At 40.3% G+C, this 22,850-nt stretch overlaps 1 protein-coding gene across 1 annotated transcript; it reads left to right on the forward strand.

Moving 5' to 3' along the window:
• Positions 1-12,603: 12,603 nt before the first annotated feature.
• On the forward strand, positions 12,604-21,085 carry LOC117409792 (tumor necrosis factor ligand superfamily member 14-like). The gene is made up of 4 exons (XM_034910490.2): positions 12,604-12,927; positions 15,671-15,713; positions 16,624-16,662; positions 18,180-21,085. The coding sequence occupies exons 1-4, from the start codon at positions 12,730-12,732 to the stop codon at positions 18,587-18,589; spliced, it is 690 nt and encodes a 229-aa protein (XP_034766381.2). The 5' UTR covers positions 12,604-12,729; the 3' UTR covers positions 18,590-21,085.
• The last annotated feature ends 1,765 nt before the right edge of the window (positions 21,086-22,850 follow it).

Consider the following 22,850-nt stretch of genomic DNA (forward strand, 5'->3'; position numbering starts at 1 on the left):
TTTCTGTGGACGTCTGCATTATTTAAAAAGGAAGCCTGTGACGCCCACATTGTCGCTTGTGTTATACATACTGTGGTTAGCCTTCACATGTACTGGCCACCCTTTCTTCCTGCCTACGTGCTTACGATTGAAGCGACTGCTAAAAAAAAATAAAAAATAAAAAATAAAAGGTTTCCAGTTAATAACTAACACCCCGTCTGCAGCTGTAACCCGTTCTGTGAGCTCTTTCTCAGGCTGGGTTTCATTGCATGGTGGCGCTTGGCCAATTGTGTGCCGCCCCCTGGGAACTCCCGTCTACAGTCGGCAGTGGAATAGCCTGGACTCGAACCGGCAACCTCCAGGCTATAGGGTGCATCCTGCACTCCACGCGGAGCGCCTTTACTGGATGCACCACTCTGGAGCCCCTAGAGATCTGTTGTTTTAATATAGATCTGTAGGGGCGTCTCTTCAAACTGTGCTGCGTGTGAAATGAGTAAGAGGCACTAACACGAGCACACAGTCTAAACGTTGGTGTGTTGCCTCATTCTGGCTCTCATCTTGCTTTTTTAAGATGTCTGTACTGTCCTCATTCCTCAATATCTGCACTAAAGCCAGACACGCTAAAGTTTTGCTAAAGGGGAATCCCCTCCAGGGTCACAATGTGGTGACCAGAACACCACAGCACTCTAAGACCCGGCTCACCAGTGCACTACACAACCTCAGCATAACCTCACTGGATTTGTACTCTACTCTTGTGTCTCTATACCCCAGCATTCAGCTTGATTTTTCGTGGTGGGCCTGTTCTAGCTCGTTGTTTAGGTACAGCAGAACCAAGGTAAAGCTGAACTCTAAATCCTGTTTATTCAATTGCTGTTCAGTGTGCCCTGTTTGAAAATGTCTACGGCTTGTTAATAAAACATTAGTAGAGCTGGCGTGACTTCTAAACCACTTGGGTTTCTCATGAATTAAAGAGACACGTTAACCAATGGTAAGACTTGCTTGACGTTGTTCCACGTTTGAGATAGTCACGATTTTAACAGCAGCAGCATCTAAATAGCGCCGCCTTTTAATACAAAGAGGAAGTGATCTGAGCTGCAGTGTTGGCTGATCTTGCATTCAAGCCACTTCTTTCATTATGCTTCGAGTTTGAGGTTTTGATGAGTCCCTGTAGGTGCTCTGAATGTGCTATCTTCACAACTTTGTGCGTGCGTGTGCGTGTGCGTGTGCATGCGTGTGCGTCACACTCAAAAGGTGTTATGAATAAATGACACGATCAAAAGTGGGTCGCACTTCAGTTGAGGTGTCCATTATTATAAACAATCTATAAACGTGTTATTAATTATTATATAAACAATTCTAGAATAAGACTATAATACTCTTTTGCCATTTTTTTTGCTATTGTTTATAACCACTTCTGACAGATACCTTATTTAAAATTGTTAAAGACCAAATATCCAAGAGTCAGTAGAGACTCCCCTTCCTCTCCTGTTTCAAGCTGCTCCATCTCAGCCACTTGCTTTTCACAGAAGTATGTGGAAATAGGATTATGAAAAGGTTACAAGTACACAGCTATGACTGAGGGTGCAGCTGTGTGTATGCTGCTAGAATGCTTTACTGCCTGGGAAAGGGGCTGTAAAATGAACTGACCTCATTTGACCTGGTGCAAGCAGGAGTGATTTGGTCAGAATGTTGCTGACACACAGAGATAAACCAGCAAGCTAGCTTTGTACTGCTCCTTACACACATTGGTATCTAATTATTGCTTCATTTCTGTTAATAATTAGTGGCCTCAGTATTGTGTCTAATGATAATGATTAAACTGTAGAATCGCGTGTACAGCAGGTAAATTAGTGTGCATTTTGATTGAAAATCAAGTTTTCTTTTTTTAGATTAAGTTTGTGCTAGATATGGCAGGGCATTATTATTATTATTATTATTTATTTATTAGCAGATGCCCTTATCCAGGGTGACTTACAATCGAAAGCAAATACATTTCAAGTATCACAGTACAAGTAATAATACAATTAAGAGCAAGATAAATACAATGACTTTGGTTCAAACAAGTACAAGTGTGACAAAATACAATTCAATGATACAGCAGATAAGTGTCAGTGATAGTTACATCAGGATATGATTAAATACAAAATACTACAGATTAAACACTTGGCAGATTACAGTATTCTGAAGTACAGGATTAAATGCAGTAAAATAGGGGGCAGATAAGAGCAAGTAAAGCGCATTTAAGGAAGGGTGATAAGTGTCCCAGGCGAAAAACAGAGGAGTTCTACAGGTGCTTTCTGAAGAGGTGAGTCTTGAGGAGGCGCCGGAATGTGGTCAGAGACTGGGCAGTCCTGACATCTGGGCATATTCCAATCCAGCTGCCTAATTCCAATCCATCTGTGGAATGTGGACAGGTGTTGATTGACTAATTGGATGGGATATCCAGGGACAGTGAACAGTGAATATGCAACCTCGGCTGGTGATATTTAATTGTATGGGGTAATGCAAATCTTCAGACCAGAGCTGTACAACGTGTTGAAATTACACAGGACTTTAACACCATGGTATTGGCTGAAGGCTGTAGGCTGTGGTTTTGCTGACCTCTAGTGGCAGTACATCATTATGCAGGTTCTCCTGTTCTCTTTTTTAAATCTCTCTTGCGCCCTCTACTGCCCTAAGGAGACGTCTGCGCCAGTATTTTATTAAGTCATATTTTTTGAAAGGAGAAATACAGATTCACGGAAATGTACTAAAACTTTGGGAGAGATTAGGTATGATGTTTTTTTTATTTTGTTTTATTTATTTATTCTGCTGTAGTCATGCCAATAAACCATCTTTGAATCGAGAGAGAGAGAGAGAGAGAGAGAGAGAGAGAGAGAGAGAGAGAGAGAGAGAGAGAGAGAGAGAGAGAGAGAAACACTCCTATCTGGGCCACTAGGATACAAACACTAAAACACAAAACAAACTAGAGTGCTATCGGACCCTAAATAGAAATTACACCCTGGCAGAATACCTGGTAACTGTCAGAAACACAAAGCAGAGGCAGATCCTGACCAAATACCGGCTCAGTGACCACAACCTGGCCATTGAAAAAGGCAGACAGAGGCAAACCTGGCTGGCCAGGGAGAACAGGCGCTGTGGTCACTGTGACACAGGATAGGTCGAGACAGAGATTCACTTCCTGACACAGTGTGAAAAATATAAAAACATAAGGGACATTTTCTTCCCAAATTCTGCGATTTAGTCCCAGAATTCCCTAAAATGCACGATACCCAGAAGCTGTCAGTCCTGCTGGGGGAAGACAAACACACAGCCAGACTGGCTGGTCAATACGTGGAGACCTGTCATACCCTGAGGGACAAACCGTGAACACGTCACACTAGAGATGGAAAAGAGAGAGGGAGGGAGGGGGGATTCTGTTTAATACAGAGGGAGGGAGGGGGGCACTGTTTGATATAGAGGGGAAGGGAGGGATTCTGTTTACTATAGAGGGAGGTACTGTTTAATATAGACTGAGGAGGGATACTGTTTAGTATTAAAAAATTTCTTTGTCTGTATATTTGAGTTGGTTATGACATGTATATGCTTTGGCAACACAATTCTTTTTATTGTCATGCCAATAAAACCAATTTGAATTTGAATTTGAGAGAGAGAGAGAGCGAGAGGGAGAGAGGGCGAGAGAGAGGGGGAGAGAGAGAGAGAGAGAGAGGGAGAGGGAGAGAGAGAGGGAGAGGGAGAGGGAGTGCAGTTCAGTGGAGACCACCATCCTAACTTCACTATTGACCTGAGCCAGATTCATAACCAGACCTCCACCACAAAACCTACAGCCACCGGTAGAACATTAGTTTAAGGCTCAATTAATAAAAATCTAACAATTAAAGGACTAGCAGATAATTAGAAGAACACTACAGTTTCTTATGCATCACATGGTTTCTTTTTTTTTTTATTGTGAATTCACGAGTGGCGCAGCGATGATGACAAAGAGGAAACAGATTTTAATTTTGAAACACGATATCTGGTACTCAGTATATGTGTTAAAGCTCCACTTCCTGGGGGTCATGTTACTGGCTGAAAGCACGTCAGTTAACAGGGGACATGACTGGCTATTGACAGGCAAGAATCCATTGAAGAGGTGGGGCCAATTTCACCCTCCCGGTGGAATGACCAAGCAAGTGCAAGACTATTATTATTATGATTTATTTCTAAGCAGACGCCCTTATCCAGGGCGACTTACAACTGTTACAAGATATCACATTATTATTACATACAATTACATTATTTTTTACACATTATTTTTACATACAATTACCCATTTATACAGTTGGGTTTTTACTGGAGCAATCTAGGTAAAGTACCTTGCTCAAGGGTACAGCAGCAGTGTCACCCACCAGGGATTGAACCCATGACCCTCCGGTCAAGAGTCCAGAGCCCTAACCACTACTCCACACTGCTATCCGAAAGCAGGGCTGCAAACAGAGATTTCTTTAACAAAGTGCAGTACCATGCATCATGTTTTATCATAAAAAATACACTCACTAAACACTGCTGTATTAAATAATATTACAAAACACAGCTAAGGGATAATCAGACATTGTTTTATTACCAAATTAGACCACGTGAATATTTCCACCAGTGTTCCTAGTCAGAACCTTCCAGTTATTGGTAAACCTCTTGTCATACCTGAAACCTTGGTTTCCAGAAATATATACCACGAGCAAGACCCCTGACTGTCTGTCTTTCCACTGTGACAAAACCCAGAGAAGCGGTGTGGGTGACTGCGAGAGTTTCCTGTTTGTATTTATTTGTATTGTTATTTCCGTTCTCATCAGTTAAGGTGGTCTTTTGACTTTCTTTTGTACTTTGAAGTTCCTGTGTGATGTTTTTCATTTCATGATTACTCAGAAGTAGAGGCAGGAAAATATGCAAAACAACAGCAGACATTTCCAGTAGATATGTGTGGAATGATCTATGGAGCATCTTGTGTGCTGAGTGTTTGTATTGATAATGGCTTCTAAAAATGGAAATCAAGCAAACATAATCATATCAAACAATTCACAGGTTAAGTGCTTCCAATTTAATACAGCAAGTGTTTTCATCACTGAAATCTTTAGAAACTGACAAAAAAAAACCAAAAAAAAAAACCCATCACATCACATATAGGCCACATTTTCAAAGCCTTAACTCCAGTCTCTTTCTGAAGCTCTGAAGCCTGCGAGTTTCACAGTTTCCGAGGACTTTTGTTATCCGTAGAGTTGGACTGCCTCTACTTGTGTGGTTCTGCTCTGCTGGGCTGTACCGTGTTCCCCTGATAGCACGACCCAGCACTGGATCTGCTGGCTTCATACGCTAGTTTGAGAGTTTATTTTATGTATGGGTTACCTAGTCATGTTGCTGAAGGAGACTCTTCTTCACACAGAGAGTGGGGAGGGGATGGAATGGCTTACCTAGTCATGTTGCTGAAGGAGACTCTTCTTCACACAGAGAGTGGGGAGGGGATGGAATGGCTTACCTAGTCATGTTGCTGAAGGAGACTCTTCTTCACACAGAGAGTGGGGAGGGGATGGAATGGCTTACCTAGTCATGTTGCTGAAGGAGACTCTTCTTCACACAGAGAGCGGTGAGGGGATGGAATGGGTTACCTAGTCATGTTGCTGAAGGAGACTCTTCTTCACACAGAGAGTGGTGAGGGGATGGAATGGGTTACCTAGTCATGTTGCTGAAGGAGACTCTTCTTCACACAGAGAGTGGTGAGGAGATGGAATGGGTTACCTAGTCATGTTGCTGAAGGAGACTCTTCTTCACACAGAGAGTGGTGAGGGGATGGAATGGGTTATCTAGTCATGTTGCTGAAGGAGACTCTTCTTCACACATAGAGTGGTGAGGGGATGGAATGGGTTACCTAGTCATGTTGCTGAAGGAGACTCTACTTCACACAGAGTGGTGAGGGGATTGAATGGGTTACCTAGTCATGTTGCTGAAGGAGACTCTTCTTCACACAGAGTGGTGAGGGGATTGAATGGGTTACCTAGTCATGTTGCTGAAGGAGACTCTTCTTCACACAGAGAGTGGGGAGGGGATGGAATGGCTTACCTAGTCATGTTGCTGACGGAGACTCTTCTTCACACAGAGAGTGCTGAGGGGATGGAATGGGTTACCTAGTCATGTTGCTGAAGGAGACTCTTCTTCACACAGAGAGTGGTGAGGGGATGGAATGGGTTACCTAGTCATGTTGCTGAAGGAGACTCTTCTTCACACAGAGAGTGGGGAGGGGATGGAATGGGTTACCTAGTCATGTTGCTGAAGGAGACTCTTCTTCACACAGAGAGTGGGGAGGGGATGGAATGGGTCACCTAGTCATGTTGCTGAAGGAGACTCTTCTTCACACAGAGAGTGGTGAGGGGATGGAATGGGTTGCCTAGTCATGTTGCTGAAGGAGACTCTTCTTCACACAGAGAGTGGTGAGGGGATGGAATGGGTTACCTAGTCATGTTCCTGAAGGAGACTCTTCTTCACACAGAGAGTGGGGAGGGGATGGAATGGGTTACCTAGTCATGTTGCTGAAGGAGACTCTTCTTCACACAGAGAGTGGGGAGGGTATGGAATGGGTTACCTAGTCATGTTGCTGAAGGAGACTCTTCTTCACATAGAGTGGGGAGGGGATAAAAAAAAACATATACATATTTTATTAGTAGTCCTGACTTTTTAAACCACAGCTACCAGGTTTCTCAATAATAATAATAATAATAATAATAATAATAATAATAATAATAATAATAATAATAATAATAATAATAATAAAATGTTAAAATAGTTGCCAGCTTGCTTGGTTTAACACTGATCAAGACATTGGACTGCATGACTTTTTAATTTAACCTAAAAAACAGACATGGAAACTCTCCCCCCACCCCCACACACCTGATTTATTTATTTGTTCTGCGGGTGGAATTGCAGTTTATCTCAATAACAATACAATGCCTTCTCATGATGGTATTCGCAAGCAAGCAAACACGCTGCCTCTTGCATTACTGTAAGCTGTAGGCGGCTCTCCTTGTGAGAGGACAGACTCTCTCTGAGTCAGTGATTAATGCTGCTTTCAGAGCCCGTGGGTACAAACCTGACACCCTGAAGCTGGGATTGATACCAAAGGAGCAAAAGGCAAACCACAGCCCAAAGGGACGCCCCAAAGCTGCTGAAACACCAGTGTGGTAATCACCAGAGAGCTACTGACAGACTGGGGCTGGGCTGAACTAATTTGGCTTCATAAAGTCAAATGGAACCTGCTGTGTAATGATACGTTAACATATTGAATTACACACCGCTTTGTAGTTTTTCCATAGACTTATAACTGATAAAAATTGAAAGATGTGACGTTTCTAACATGAAATACTACTGTACTACTATTATGGCTTCCGGTAGACTTTTGCGATATCATGTTTCTTTGATTACACGATTATAAATAAAATATCTAAATTCATGTTGAATAGTTTTTTAGTCTCAACCCTAAAACTGTAGGTGATGTTAAACTGGCCAGAGCTGCATATTTAACAGAACAATCCTTCCATTAAACAGTTGCTGTTTAAAATGTAAATTTGATTTTAGTGTTAATAGTCATTATTATATTTTATATTTTGTGACATTTTGGACAATTCGATTTTTGCACAACTTAAAAAAAACCAAAAAAAAAAACATCAATGTAATATCCCCATAAAACAGGACACTTTCAGTTTGTAAAATGCCCTTTTCTGGAAATGTATTTTCATTTATACCTTTACAGACTTCAAACTAAGGGTTGATTTCCGGTACTTTTCTGTCTATCAGTCCACAGTTTAGCTGCTGCGGTTCACATCACAGTGTGAGCGTGTCCTATCTTTATCTTCTCTGTCCCATGATATATAATAAGACTCAGCTTGATTCAATACTGTATGAGAAAGGCTTTGTGGTTATTCACACATTCTGAACCCTTCATTATTTCCATACCAAACAAAGAACGACTCTGTTCTGTCCAGATACTTTCTAGTTCTCTAAATGACAGGCCTCGGTCTTGTGAAACCCACGATTGAGTAAGGATTGTTCTCTGCTCTACACACCGCAATCACATAGGGCCACTCGTTTTTTCTTCCAATCATTTTTTTCAAGCTCAAATATATTTCGAATAAAACAGAAGCAGTAGCTGGCCTCGTGCCAGTGTAAGGCTTGTGTGTTAACTGTAGATTCACAACACGTGGGTTCAAAAGGCTCAGCTGGGAGGACGCGGTATTGAGAGGTGTACAGTGTAAAAGGGATAGTGCAGCTGTTTAGTCTTGCTTACAGTCTCTCTCACATTCTCACTTACTGTATCCGCTACATCAAGGTCAACCCCACTACATGCACCCTAACAGCCCTGCATGCAAACTTGCATTCATTCAAACCTGAAATGTAAAGGTACAGACACCTCATTTCTAACATGGAGTCACCAATACACAAGTAAACCAACTCCAATGAACTTCAATGAGATGAAAAGGCTATTGCTTGCCAGTGTCGAGGGTTTTTTTTTTTTTGGCGTGACACCACCTACCCCCATAGCAAGCTGAGACTGATCACCCTGCCCACACTGTCTCACCGGAACCAGCAGAGGCCAGCAGTGGAGGGTTTACTCTTCCCACAGGGTTTACTGGAACATGATGCACTTTTTTTTCTTTTTATGATTAGTAGAAAGCCAGGATTAGAATTGCTCCTTTTCCTCCGGTCATCATCAGTCCTCCCAAAGTGTGGCCGCTATAGTCATGGAGCAGAACTGCCTGTGACACGGAACTATCATTACTAAATGCAGAACACTTTGTTCAACTTGCTCTGCGGTTGATTCATTTCCTGAGAGGGGTTTGAGGACAGTACAGAAATCTTAAAAAAGCAACATGAGAGCCAGAATGAGGCAACACACCAACGTTTAGACTGTGTGCTCGTGTTAGTGTCTCTTACTCATTTCACACGCAGCACAGTTTGAAGGGCCGCCCCCACAGATCTCTATTGAAACCATGGATTTCTGGTTGTCTTTCATTCTTCAAGAAGTTACATAGTTAATCAGAGTTGATAACTGACATTTCTATTATTGACAAACGATACTTATTGTACAGATCTGCCACACGATCAAGCAGCTTAGTGGGTGAGAATTGAGCTGATGTGTAATAATACGATAACATAAACTAGAGATCGTTGCTTTGGGGATATAGGGTGATCCAGATTAAAATGCTGAAGCACAGCTGTGTTTGTTTTAATGCAGCAGAACCTTAGGGCTTCAGGTTTCAATTCTCTATTGTGGTGATTTAAAAGGGTGAGCTTTGGAAATGAAGAGGTAAAATTTCACAATATAAGGGAGTAGAGTTTTAATAGAGTACAGCTGTGGCCAAAAGTTCTGCATCATCTAGAATTTTAGGATTGAGACATAATTTAAAAAAAAAATACATGAACATAATTTCAATCTTTTATTTAACATGGTGTAATTCAAAGAAACTACAAAATTATATTGCAAAAGTCTACCGGAAGCCATAATAGTAGTTAGATTTGAGAGATACTCCGTGGCCTGAACTTTCCCTTGCCATAAAAGGTCAGTCTATGAGTAATACATCAGTGAGTGGGTCTTCCACCTCTGTGGTAGTACATGATCCCAAGATGAATCACCAGAACTGTTCTGTGTGACTTCGTGGTCTGTGCATCACACAGAATGGATGATCTCTGGAGGTGCTAAAGACACAGATTGCTAGCAGAACAAGAACAAAACCTCAGAATAACCATACAGAGCAATGCGGAAGAACAGTGGCCTGCAAGGTCTACTGCAAACAAGGCTGTGGTCTAACATGGACCTTTCTTAACCCTTCCTTTGCGCACACTGTACAGTAGGGCTCGATTCTCAAAGCTCAACAGAGTATTGTCAGCATGCCCGGAGTGGGGGTCTCTCTCTCCATTGGGACCACCAGGGTTTCCTCCCACAGGGGGTGTTTTCCTCTCCACTGAGCGGTGAGACTAATCTTTAACCTTGCATTGGTGGCACAGTTGCAGGGACCCGGGGGTCCTCGTTTGGGACAAGTGAACCTTAGAGGCACCTGGTCCCCTTGCATGTCTATTTAGTTTTCTCTTTCCAGCGTTCCAGTCTCCCCCTCGAGGGAGCCACGAGCCAAGGGCAGTCCTACTTTAGGTTAACACCACGGCAGTCATTTTGCGTGTGTGAAAGATACACGGTTGTCCGTTCTTGACTTTTCCTAAATACATGTATTGGTAACACTTTATATGAAGGTGCTGCTTATTAATGTTTGATAAATGTACAATATATGCTTAATATCTATTATTATTATTATTATTATTATTATTATTATTATTATTATTATTATTATTATTATTATTATTATTATTATTATTATTTATTTCTTAGCAGACGCCCTTATCCAGGGCGACTTACAATTGTTACAAGATATCACATTATATATTGTTCCACATTATACAGATATCACATTATTTTACATACAATTACCCATTTATACAGTTGGGTTTTTACTGGAGCAATCTAGGTAAAGTACCTTGCTCAAGGGTACAACAGCAGTGTCCCCCACTGGGGATTGAACCCACAACCCTCCGGTCAAGAGTCCAGAGCCCTAACCACTACTCCACACTGCTGGCATAAAGTGTTAATAAAGCATTATAGATGGTTTATAACCATGCGATAGCCATAGATTGAATTATGTTTAAACATCCCAAAGTACAATAGGTGGCTAAAATGGTCCCCTTTATAAAACTGTAATTTCTTCTATGGCTATTGCATGGTTATAAACCATATATAATGCTTTATTAACACTTTATAACATAGTCATTAAGCATCTATTATATATTTATAAAACATTTATAAAACATTAATAAGCAGCACCTTACTATAAGGTGTTACCCGTGTATTAAATAACCTGATGGCATTTGAAAGGCAGGATCACAGTTATAAAGAAGATATAATCTCCTCTACCTAGAACCGCCAGAGAAGTCATTTTGACTGCCTTTTACAATACATGTTTTTATTTTGAATATAACCTGCAATATTCTATTTTATTTTTATATACAAGCCAGTTCTTATCTCTACTGCACCTGGCAATCCATCAATTATTTAGTTATGTACAGGGAATGCACCGGGGAAAATATCAGTAGGAGAGATTTCATCTTGAAGCTAGCCACAGCGATTTGGCAGAAACATTTCGATCAGAAAACTGCAAAGCAGCAGGCTGCAGCAGCTCAACCTGGATTCTGTGCTGCGAGTGGCACACACACGCAAGAGAAAACATGTGTGATTTTCATTTTAAATTAGTTTCTTTTGAAATGTTTATTTTATTCTCGTTTTTTTATTTTTTGAAGTAGTGCTTTATATGTGGCAATTTAGAAAATAAACCCTTTTATGATTAATTGTTCATTTAAATACGACGTTTTGGCTGTGCAGATGTTTGAATAAAACTTTTGAGTTGTATCTGATAGTTGGTCTTTCATTTAATATTGATGTTGTTTAAAATGTAGCCATCATAATGACTGCCGGTGGTGGTTGTAGTTATGAGTATAACTACGGCAGTTCTAGTGATAAGGGAAGCTCTCCGTTTCTATGCCTTATTCTCGGGTTATCTATGAACACTTTCTGGGTCGTTTTACCTCAGCAGTGTCTTCTGGGTCGTGTTACTGGCTGAAAGCATGTCAGTCAACTGGGGAAGCAGCTGGTTGGTTAATGACAGGAAATAAGCCATTGAAGGGGGCGGGGACTATCACCCTCCAGGTGCAACACTTCCTGAAAGCAAGACTCGCAAACCGAGATTTCTTGAGCCAAGTGTCGTAGCAGATATCAACACAAAATGAGTCAAGTTTACTGTAACATGAGTTTCAAGACTGGACAGTTGAGGCTTTTAAAACGAATGGAAGTACACGACCTGCAAGAGCAATGGAATTATTTTATGAACTACTATCACTTAATATATTTTAATCACAGCCTGCCGTGCATGAATTACAACATATATATTTTTTCTGTTAAGAATAGAGCCTTTTAAAAGGAGTTTTTGTCCCGACCCAACAGAAAACAATGATTCGCCACTCTTACTGTTCTGCTAGAAGTCTAGTATGGGCTTATCTTACATACAGCTGCACCTCACACAGGTAACCTTATTGTGTCCTTGTGTCACAGTAGAATAAAACCAGACTGAGCCAGCAGTGTTGCCAAAGCCTCACACGTCTTGTTTGGAATCGGGACGCACAGACACGCGGCCCAGCAAATTCTCCAAGCAAAGCCTTTTATTAACACGCAGAGCAACAGAGCTAAAAACAGATAAAACCATGGACTGTAATGGAATCAGAATATTGTGAACCACTGTGCTGCCTGCAATGAAACCCAGCCTGAGAAAGAGCCTGAGAAAGAGCTCACAGAACGGGTTACAGCTGCAGACGGGGTGTTAGTTATTAACTGGAAACCTTTCTTTTTTTTAACAGTCGGTTCAAGCATGCAGGCAGGAAGAAAGGGTGGCCAGTAGATGTGGAAGCTAACCACAGTATGTGTAGCACAAGCGACAAGTGGGCGTCACAGGCTTCCCTTTTAAATAACGCAGGCGTCCACAGAAACTGTGAATTTCTCTACGGGTGTATAAGCAGCACAGCCCCAAGCCCCAAGCAGTAACGTGAGCCCTGCAGACATTAGATTTCTGTGTTGCTGTTCATTGATTGAGTTGTCAAGGCTTCTGGTTTGGAGCTCTGTTTTCTGCTTGAAGAATGACGGATAGTAACGTGGTGTACCCGTCCGTGTTTGTTGTAGACGGGAAAGCAAATTTCCCGCTGGAGCAAAGGAGACGGCGCCATGGCAACGCGGCGCAATGGCTGCTCTTCATGCTTGTGTTCCTGGCTCTCTCCGGAGTGGGAATTCTGGGATACTTTATCTGGGACTTGGAGAGGAGAACAGTAGCCATCTCTGTGAGTAGCTCTGCGTGAAAACCGTGTTTGTTATTATAGTTTGCTTAGATTGATTTAGGTGAGCGATTTCCACAATAGCAGCAGCGGAATTTATCTGAGATCGTGAGGGAGTTCTTCATATATAAAAAACAAGCCAAAAAAAAGAAAAAACCCTGCTAATTATTATTGTGCTTGTATTTTTCTTTATAGTATTCGTTTCTACTTTCTCCTAATTAATTTTTCCTTTTTAATCAGTTTTCAATTGTTTTAATTATTTATTTAACTCTCTGAAATATATCAAGTATTATATATATATATATATATATGTACAGTATATATATATATATATATATATATATATATATATATATATATATATATATATATATATATATATATATATATAACATTTCAGAGGACCCTTCTACCTGTGAGATGTCCTGTTCATTAAAATATTGAGCATATTTTGTAAAGAGGAGACGGTTATCTATTCAAAGATAGCAGGTATTTAGTAAGTAAGGGCTCTGAGTGAGGAAACACGGGCAACGCAATCCCCAGTCCTAGACTTGCTGGAAATCATTGGCTGTTTCAATAATTTGTGCCGGTACTGTGCATATGAATGTGTCAGTCTAGCTCTGTACCGGCTCTTTGGATGTGATATGATAACAGACAATGTGATTGGATTGGGTATAATGCAAAGCCATTCATTATATTATGTATAGGCAGAATGAGGGTAATGGTTGATGGAATAAAAATCAAGCTGCACTGTGCGTGCGTGCGTGTGTGTGTGTGTGCGTGTGTGTGTGTGCGTGTGTGTGTGCATGTGCATGTGTGTGCGTGTGTGTGCGTGCGTGTGCGTGCGTGTGTGTGCGTGCGTGTGTGTGTGTGTGTGTGCGTGTGCGTGTGCGTGTGTGTGTGCATGCAGCAAACACACACATAAACACTGATATAATAAGAACATTATCTGCTATTATTAGAGCCTAATAGAATGTGATGTCACAGGACCACACTAGGATACAATAATTGAATTAGAATGCAAGTTAAATCAACAAGGACACAGTGCATGTAGGGGTCAGCTTTTACACTGACAATCTAGTGAGTCATCTTGCTAAGGAGAGCGTGCTCAGATATATATATATATATATAAGCCCTGATGGTGTAACAATGTGGTGTATCAAATCAGGGAGTACAGTAGTACTGTCATAAGCAGCAAGAGGTGGAATTTCACTCTCCCTAACTCATACATTAGAATTTTTTTTGGAGGTTGTACATCTTAATTACAAAACCAAGATCCACCTAGTTTACTCATTTCATTAGTAACTGTACAGTAACTTGTGGGAGGGGGGTTAACCAAAAATAATGCTGCACTCATTCTCATCTCAATAATGTGTTCTAAGAGCAATGCATCCAGCTGCAATTACATGTGAAATACGCATGGAATCATTTTCAGTGACAAACTTTACTGTATCGCTCTGGCCAAAAGCTTTGCATCACCCTATAGAATGAACTAGTTTTGACTTCATCAAGTCGAATGAACCCTGCTGAAATAATGTGAAGTTAACATATTGAATTGCACACCGCTTTGCAGATTTCCGTACACTTAACAGAAAAACTGACAAAAATAGACAAATGTGACATTTCGAAATCTAACAGGAAATACTGCTATACGACTACTTTGGTTTCTGGTAGACTTTTGCAATATCATTTTGTAGTTTCTTTGATCAAATGATGTGAAATAAAATATCTAAATTATGTTCATATATATATATATATATATATGTTTCAATCCTAAAAATCTAGGCGATTTTTGGCCAAAGGTGTAGGTGATTTTGACAGGGTATTACATTTTAACTATGGCTCCATTATACTCACAGAGAATTGAAAGAGGTTCCAAATAACTAGAAATATGTGTAATACAATTCCAATTCTGTTGCACTAATACTAATTACAATGGCATTTTAGATTCTTTTTTTAAAGAATAGCAGTGCCAGCATTGAAATGTAATCCCAGCCAGTCACAGAGAAAAGCGTTGGTGAAGCATTTCAAATGTAAAAATAGAAAGCCTCTGAAAGGAAGAGCGATTTTTGGCCCCAGTGCTTGATGATTTTTGCTCCTCTTTGCTCGCGTTTTCGTTCTGCTCCTTTCGTTTTCTGTTTCTTTCTACTTGTCATGTTTGAAATGTTGAGGTTGTAATTTGGCACGGCAGGGTGCTGTGAATGTGTGATCTTCACAAGTTGCTTTTTTGTGATTGTGAGAGTGTGACTGTGGGCACTTTACTGAACTCAGAAAAAGGTGATATGAAGACATGATAGAGAACAGCTCTGGACAAAAGTTTTGCATCACCTAGAATTTTAGGATTGAGACATAACTATATATATATATATATAAACATATGAATATAATCTTTTATTTCACATCATGTAATCAAAGAAACTACAAAAGGATATTGCAACAGTCTACCGGAAGCCATAATAGTAGTACAGTAGTATTTCATGTTAGATTTAGAAATGTCACATTTTTCTTAAGTATATGGAAAACTACAAAGCGGTGTGTAGTTCAATATGTTAAGCTAACATTATTCAGCAGGTTTCAGACTTTATGATACACAATTAGTTCATTCTATAGGGGGATGCAACACTTTTGGCCAGAGCTGTACATTACAACATGTCAATGCTTCATGGGTGTGTGAATGTGCAGTGCCATGCTGACACACACAACAGCAACACGATCAGATGCTGTTTACTAATTCATGTTTTTATTGCAGGACACAGCTTCCAGCAACACTGAGAAAATGATTGGGATTCAAGGTAAAGTTCATACCAATGTGTACACAGTAAGAGTGGCTTGACACTTGAAGAAACTCACATAACCCTGAGCCAGGCTTGTTCCACACCCCGCAGAAATAAACCTCCATTGAACAATTGATCATTTATCATCTTTGCATGATGTGGGTCCACTTTATTTGAATGGAACACTAGGCAGGATTCACAACACTTTGAAACAGACAACACAACAGAGTCCAACTGCAGGACCATCCTCCAGCATGGCTTTCAAGCTCTTTCATTTTTTACAGCAATTCTCCAGTTTCAGTGCATTTGGTTTGTAAGAAATGTTTTAAACAATCTCTTATGAGCACGTCTGCACATTAACAGTCTTTATTGAAGATGTTATGAATTCTACACGGTGTTCAGTTCAAAAACAGCATTACTCCTTATTCCCCTAAAAAGATATAAAATGGGTATTGCTATTCACATAAATACACAAACCAACAGCCATGTCATATAACTAACAGCAGTGTTGTATCCCGTTCAGTCACTGTGTGCACAATTGCACCATGTTTTCCTATCTATGTATGTATTTTACAATGCATGTATTTTCGTTTTTTTGTTTTTGTTTGGCAGGGCAACTTTTTAAACTCCACAGAGTTCACACAAACTGTTTTAATGTTTCTAAAAATGTAATTAAAAATGTGTGACCGAAGGGGATGTATAGAGGCGAGGGTTATGAATTAGGAACGATCGAAAATGATTAATGTGGTAAGGTTAGCAAAACAGTTTTTGCACCATAAAAGACATTTCTTGTTGAAACATTGTTCTCATGTCTCTTTAGTTTCCTCTTAGTTTCAGCACTGATTATATTTTAGTTCTGCTTTATAATTGTAATCAGTCTCTTTAACAATGATATTGATCCACATGTATATATTTTTTTTCAATTCAGATAAAAAAGAACCAGGAAAGCCTTCCGCTCACATCACAGGTAAGGAAACAGCAAACATCTAATCGCAGTATTTCAGAAATCCACGATTCAGACATGGATTCAGTGTATTGTTTGGACACTGCAGACAGTGGGGTCTAGATCAGAATGATGGAAATCGCAGATCTCACAGAGCAAGTGACACTCTGCAGTCTCTTTCAGTAACAATATGTAACAAGCCAGGCATTCAGAATCCTATTATAATGATTTAAACTATGGCAGAATGGAAATCCAAAGGTGTTGAGTTCAAATGAACAGTCCCCTCTGTCTATTTATTTACAAGCTGTCTGTACTCTACACTGTAGTATCTAGTTGTGGTAATGTCGCTCTGCAGACACAGGGCTGTATGTCTGTACTGTACGCTGTGTGTGTCTAGTTGTGGTAATGTCATTCTGCAGACACAGGGCTGTATGTCTGTACTGTACGCTGTGTGTGTCTAGTTGTGATAATGTCGCTCTGCAGACACAGGGCTGTATGTCTGTACTGTACGCTGTGTGTGTCTAGTTGTGGTAATGTCATTCTGCAGACACAGGGCTGTATGTCTGTACTGTACGCTGTGTGTGTCTAGTTGTGGTAATGTCATTCTGCAGACACAGGGCTGTATGTCTGTACTGTACGCTGTGTGTATCTAGTTGTGATAATGTCATTCTGCAGACACACTGCTGTATTTCAAGCAGCTTTAAGCACTTTTTATTGCCCAATAGGGCGGTGGGGAGAAAGCAAGTCTATGTATCAATGATCTTCAACAGCAATGCAGTAATGGCACTGCAAAGGCAATGCAATGGGGATCCCACTGGGTTTGATTCAAACTTTAATTTAAAGTACAGTACGGTGGACCAAGTAATTTGGGTAAAGTCTCCTGCACTAGGACCAGTCAGTTTACAATGATCTGCAAGCAGAAGTTTGTAACTGGTTCAATCACAGTTCTGTCAATGCATGAGTACAGAGGGTGAAGTGCAGGGGGCTTACCAAGAGTGAGACGTTTTAAAGTTGCCATTACATCTTCCTTCTTCCATCTCATCTTCTCTGCTGACAGACCGGAGGTGCTAGAACCACAGTGGTGTGCGCTTATATCAGCACAGCCCTAAATCAAGCGTGTATTTCAGCCCTGAAGCTTGTGGTACGAAGCATCCTGTGCAAACTCTGGGCTCTGTGCTAATCCATTCCTGCACGTCTGCGGCTGTCGCTTGCTTTGCTGCGCACACTTATTGCAGTGCCCTGTTGCTCTTTCTTGTTGTGTGAATCAATGATGATCTAAATTATTTAAATGTAAATGGAACGAGGAACGTTTTGTAAGCAGGGCCATCTATATGTTCTGTGGAATTCGTGTATGTTAAACACGAATTCCGTTCATATCCTTCATTCGCAGAATACATTTTGTATGAACGCATTGCAAACTACAGCACAGCTATGCAAGGCTCCGTTTTTGTTTTCTCATATATTATGTTAGGTACAGGGTAGATAATATGCCTACATTTTGAAATGCAAGTGAGCTAATGAGAATGCTTCCTGGTCTCCAGGGTGTAACTGCAGTACCTCTGGCGATGGTCCACTGCACTGGGAAGCTAAGAATGGAGACGCCTTCACTTTCGATATTGACTACAAGGATGGAGCCCTGGTTATCAGAAAGGAGGGCCACTACTTCATCTATTCCAAAGTCTTTTACGGACAAATTGAGTGCCAGGGGAAAAAACGCATGTTCAAGCACTACGTCAATAAGATGACTGAAAGATATTCAGGAGAACTGGGGCTGATGGAGAACAGGAAGTTCTTCTGCAGCAGCTCCCAGGATTCCTTGTTGGGTAACAGTTTCCTGGGAGGGGTTTTCCACCTACTGGAAGGCGACCAGATCTTCGTGAAGGTGAACGAAAAGAGTCTCATCCGATTGCAGGGGAGCACTGAAAATTTCTTTGGAGCCTATCTGATTTAACCCCCTCCCCCTCTCTCCTCCCCCCACAGCGCTGGTACAGTACCTTCTCATACTGACTTGCCATGTATTCCTCTTGTCTTTTGCTTTCTCGTTTCAAAGAGAAGCCGGTAAAGCTCTGGGCATCAGAGGATATCACAGGGACCTTTGTAAGTGCCAGGCAGAAGCCTGCAAGACCCAATTTGACGTTAAGAAAAAAGGATCAGGGCCATTAAAGGCTCTCCTGTAAAGATGACTGTAATCTGATGTTACATCTAAGTAGGAGTGAAGGTTTTGACTGGCGATAGTTACTGTATGCTGTGTCTATTCACACGTGGTAAGGAACTTATCCCCTGTATGCCTCGTGCCTCTTCATGAAACTCAAACTGGGATCTTAGTCCAAATGAGTCTAGTCGATACGTACATTAAGTGCACATCCTATAAGTTAGCAATTAAATGGACATACGGAGCTAAGCTACAATGAATTATATAAAACAGGGTTTACATTTCAAGCTGAGGGAACACAAAGCCACTTTGTGGCTTGGAACTTGGTTTCAGGAGACGAGGTTTCAGACCGTAGCACGGCACACCAGGGGAGACTTGGGGTTTGATACACAATCTCAAACTAGGTCTCCTGGAGTTAGGTTTCAAGTCGCTGTTCCTGAAAAAGTGGCTTTGTTTTCCCTCAGAGTAGAAATCATTTCTACCTGTGTATCCCGTAAAATTCAGATAAATTTTTCTAACATTTTGAAGATTCTACCAAGTTGCATCCAGTGTTTAAATCATATTTTAAAGCAGCTTTTGTACAGAAAGAAATGACCTTTGGTGAACCATCCTCCCGGGACGGCTTTCAGTCAAACTAGCTCAAATGAAGTCATTTTATTTAAATTATAATTAAGCCTGTTATCCTACAATCATAATTCTATTAGCAATTTTTCTTTTTTTCCTTCTATTTATTTTTTCTTTAGCAGAATAGTTATATCTCTGCATTTAGTATCTATTTATCTATACAAAATGAACATTGTGTGTACAGGGGTTAGCTGTTTTAAGAAAATAGTCACGCTTTATGAATACAAGACAACAAAGTAATCTCAGCTGAAACTCGGCTTAAAAAAAATTAAGAAATAAGAACTAAACGGCATTTACATTGATAACTAGAGAGGTAATGTTCAGGGAGATCAAATGATCAGAAAAGAAGGTTTTAAAAAACATCTCTGTCCTCCGGATAAATGCTAGTCCACAGCACAGGGGCCACTGAGGACTGCAATGTTTCTTCATTCGTAACATTGTAATTCCTTGAACTGTTTGTTTCTGATGTGTCCAGATTCAATCACTTTGACAAGTAAGCTACTTAAAGTGCTCCAGTTAATCAAAAAAAAATATTTTTTTAAGTTTTTAAATTGTTGCCTTTTAGTAATGAATCCCTTATATGCTTTCACTGTGCTTTATTACACTTTGCTATGATTTTACTATGGGGAACTTATATAAGGGAATAGGTAGACCGACCCTCGTGCTGTACATTTCAAACAGATTCACTCTGGTTAGAGCTAAGCCACACATGCCCCACAATGAGGCTTGTCAGCTCGGTTCATTCTCAACAAGTTCTCAAGCAAGCGGAGATCTGGTTTTGTACTTGCCTTGAATGTTTAAACTCGTGTAACCTGATATTCAGGCCATTTATAGTGTTGTTATTACATGTATTATTATTATTATTATAAATATATATTTTTATTATTAATATTATTATTGATATGTTTGTATTTTCTTTTTTTTAATTTAGAAACGATACTCTTTAGCGTCTTTATTTGAGTGATGACATAGAGCTCATTTAAAAGTGTTTGCACTGAAATGGAGTTTTTCTCATTGGTAATGACATACTGATGCTGTTACTGATATGAATCATAATACAGGTACATTAACAGACACATGGTTACACTGCACTTAGTTTTGACTGGTATTTAACTACATGATAAAAGCCACAGAATTATGTGATAGTGAGGCTGGAACTCCACACATTAATAAAACACATTAGACAAAGTTGTTTTCCAGATAATTTTGTTGTACTTAAAAAATATGGCAGAACTCCAGCTACAGTGTAGTTAAGTGTACCTGTGTTTTGAAGTGTATCCTAATGATTATCAGAAGAAATCGATTTTATAAACAGCCCCAAATACTATACAGCTACAGCCAAAAGTTTAGCATCACCCTGTAGAATGAACACATTGTGCTTCATAAAGTCGAATGAAACCTGCTGAATAATGTTACCTTAACATATTGAATTACATACCTCTGTGTGGTTTTCCATATGATGTTAAATAAAATATCTAAATTATACTCATATATTATTACTATTTTATTACTAAAATTCTAGGTGATGCAAAACCTTTGGCCAGAGCTGTAGATAATGGAGGTTTTAGTGTAATACAAGGAACGGCAAACTACAACGAAGTAAAAAAAAAACCTTCAATTGCATGTGCCGACTCTCATATAGAGAATCTCTTGAGCACGGACTCATTCAATGTATACTGTAGATCGCAGCTTTGTGAAGTGATGTGCAGTCTGATTGTAACACAGACTGTGTGGATATTGGCTTCTAGTTTCAATAAATTGTGTTTTGTAAAATAAAGAAATAAAGACGTGCGCAATGATAAAACACTGTGTGGGGACTTGTTTCTCGTCTGGTCTCACCAGGTAAGCGTTACCACGCTGACATCTAGAAAAGAGATTTCAAACTTTACAGCGTTTCGTTATCAGTTAAACATTCACAGAAAACTCCCCCCCCCCCCCCCCCGCCCCCTACTAATCCTCTGCATTCAAACATTCAGCAGTGAGAGGAGTCCGTTCAGCCCGTCTCAGCGCGTCCGGTTCCTGCTAGCTGATTGATCTCAGAGCTTTGTCAAGTTGTGTCTAAAAGGATCCCAGTGATTCTGCCCCAACAGCATGACTAGGTAACCCATTCCATCCCCTCCCCACTCTCTGTGTGAAGAAGAGTCTCCTTCAGCAACATGACTAGGTAACCCATTCCATCCCCTCACCACTCTCTGTGTGAAGAAGAGTCTCCTTCAGCAACATGACTAGGTAACCCATTCCATCCCCTCCCCACTCTCTGTGTGAAGAAGAGTCTCCTTCAGCAACATGACTAGGTAACCCATTCCATCCCCTCCCCACTCTCTGTGTGAAGAAGAGTCTCCTTCAGCAACATGACTAGGTAACCCATTCCATCCCCTCACCACTCTCTGTGTGAAGGAGAGTCTCCTTCAGCAACATGACTAGGTAACCCATTCCATCCCCTCATCACTCTCTGTGTGAAGAAGAGTCTCCTTCAGCAACATGACAAGGTAACCCATTCCATCCCCTCAATACTCTGTCCTAATTCTGTCTCCATTTTATGTCCAACTGTGTCCTCTGGTCCTGCACTTAAAGTATTGGTTCAGGTAAACTATATCAATGCCTCTTAAGATTTTAAAGACTTCAATCACGCTCTCCCTAATTCTTCTTTGTTCCAGGCTTAACAGCTCACTCAGCACCGCTCACTCATTTAAACCCTGCTGAGTTTATCATTAATAATATCTGGGCTGCCACTGCACCTGTGGGACTGAATAAAAAGGTTTGCAAGTTTCTGAAGATGACACGGTCCCTTATCTATTCTGGGATACCAAGATAGTTATTGAGTAAAGGGGTCTCAAGAGGGTGAAACTAGCAAATGCCCAGCCCCAGTCGTTCTGCAGTACAAGGACAAAAGCACATCGGAGAGAACTGGGCGACAATCTATTGAAGAATACCAAGAAGATACTCTGAGCAAAATGGGTAAAGGTGAGCAAATGTATAAATACATCTATTTAGGTATCTGTTTATTTTTCTATGTATTGTATATCTATCTATCTATCTATCTATCTATCTATCTATCTATCTATCTATCTATCTATCTATCTATCTATCTATCTATATATATATAGTTCACCCCCTAGTCTCTGTAAGTCGATTTGGATAAAAGCGTCTGCTAAATGACTAATTAATAATAATAATAATAATAATAATAATAATAATAATAATAATAATAATAATAATGATTTCCATTACACAAGAGCAGATGTTAAAACTTCATGCTGATTTGAACTCGGATCTCGCCAAGATAAGCTCCAACTAAGACGTAGCTTTACAGTAAACTAATGTGATCCATCTGTGTCTCCATCCATTTGCATTTCCTTCCATATGATGATGTAGATATCCTTCTGTCTGGTGTTGATGGCTGAAGTGTAATGCTGGCTCCAGGGATCAGCTTATT

Source organism: Acipenser ruthenus, chromosome 36 (assembly GCF_902713425.1).
Source record: "Acipenser ruthenus chromosome 36, fAciRut3.2 maternal haplotype, whole genome shotgun sequence".
Taxonomy (NCBI): domain Eukaryota; kingdom Metazoa; phylum Chordata; class Actinopteri; order Acipenseriformes; family Acipenseridae; genus Acipenser; species Acipenser ruthenus.

What these genes read in the sequence shown, in the direction of transcription:
- LOC117409792 (XM_034910490.2), top strand. Translation starts at nt 12,730, where the DNA reads ATGACGGATAGTAACGTGGTGTACCCGTCCGTGTTTGTTGTAGACGGG. An exon ending in GAAAATGATTGGGATTCAAG is followed by an intron (nt 15,714 to 16,623) that starts GTAAAGTTCATA and finishes TTTTCAATTCAG; the next exon opens with ATAAAAAAGAACCAGGAAAG. An exon ending in GCCTTCCGCTCACATCACAG is followed by an intron (nt 16,663 to 18,179) that starts GTAAGGAAACAG and finishes CCTGGTCTCCAG; the next exon opens with GGTGTAACTGCAGTACCTCT.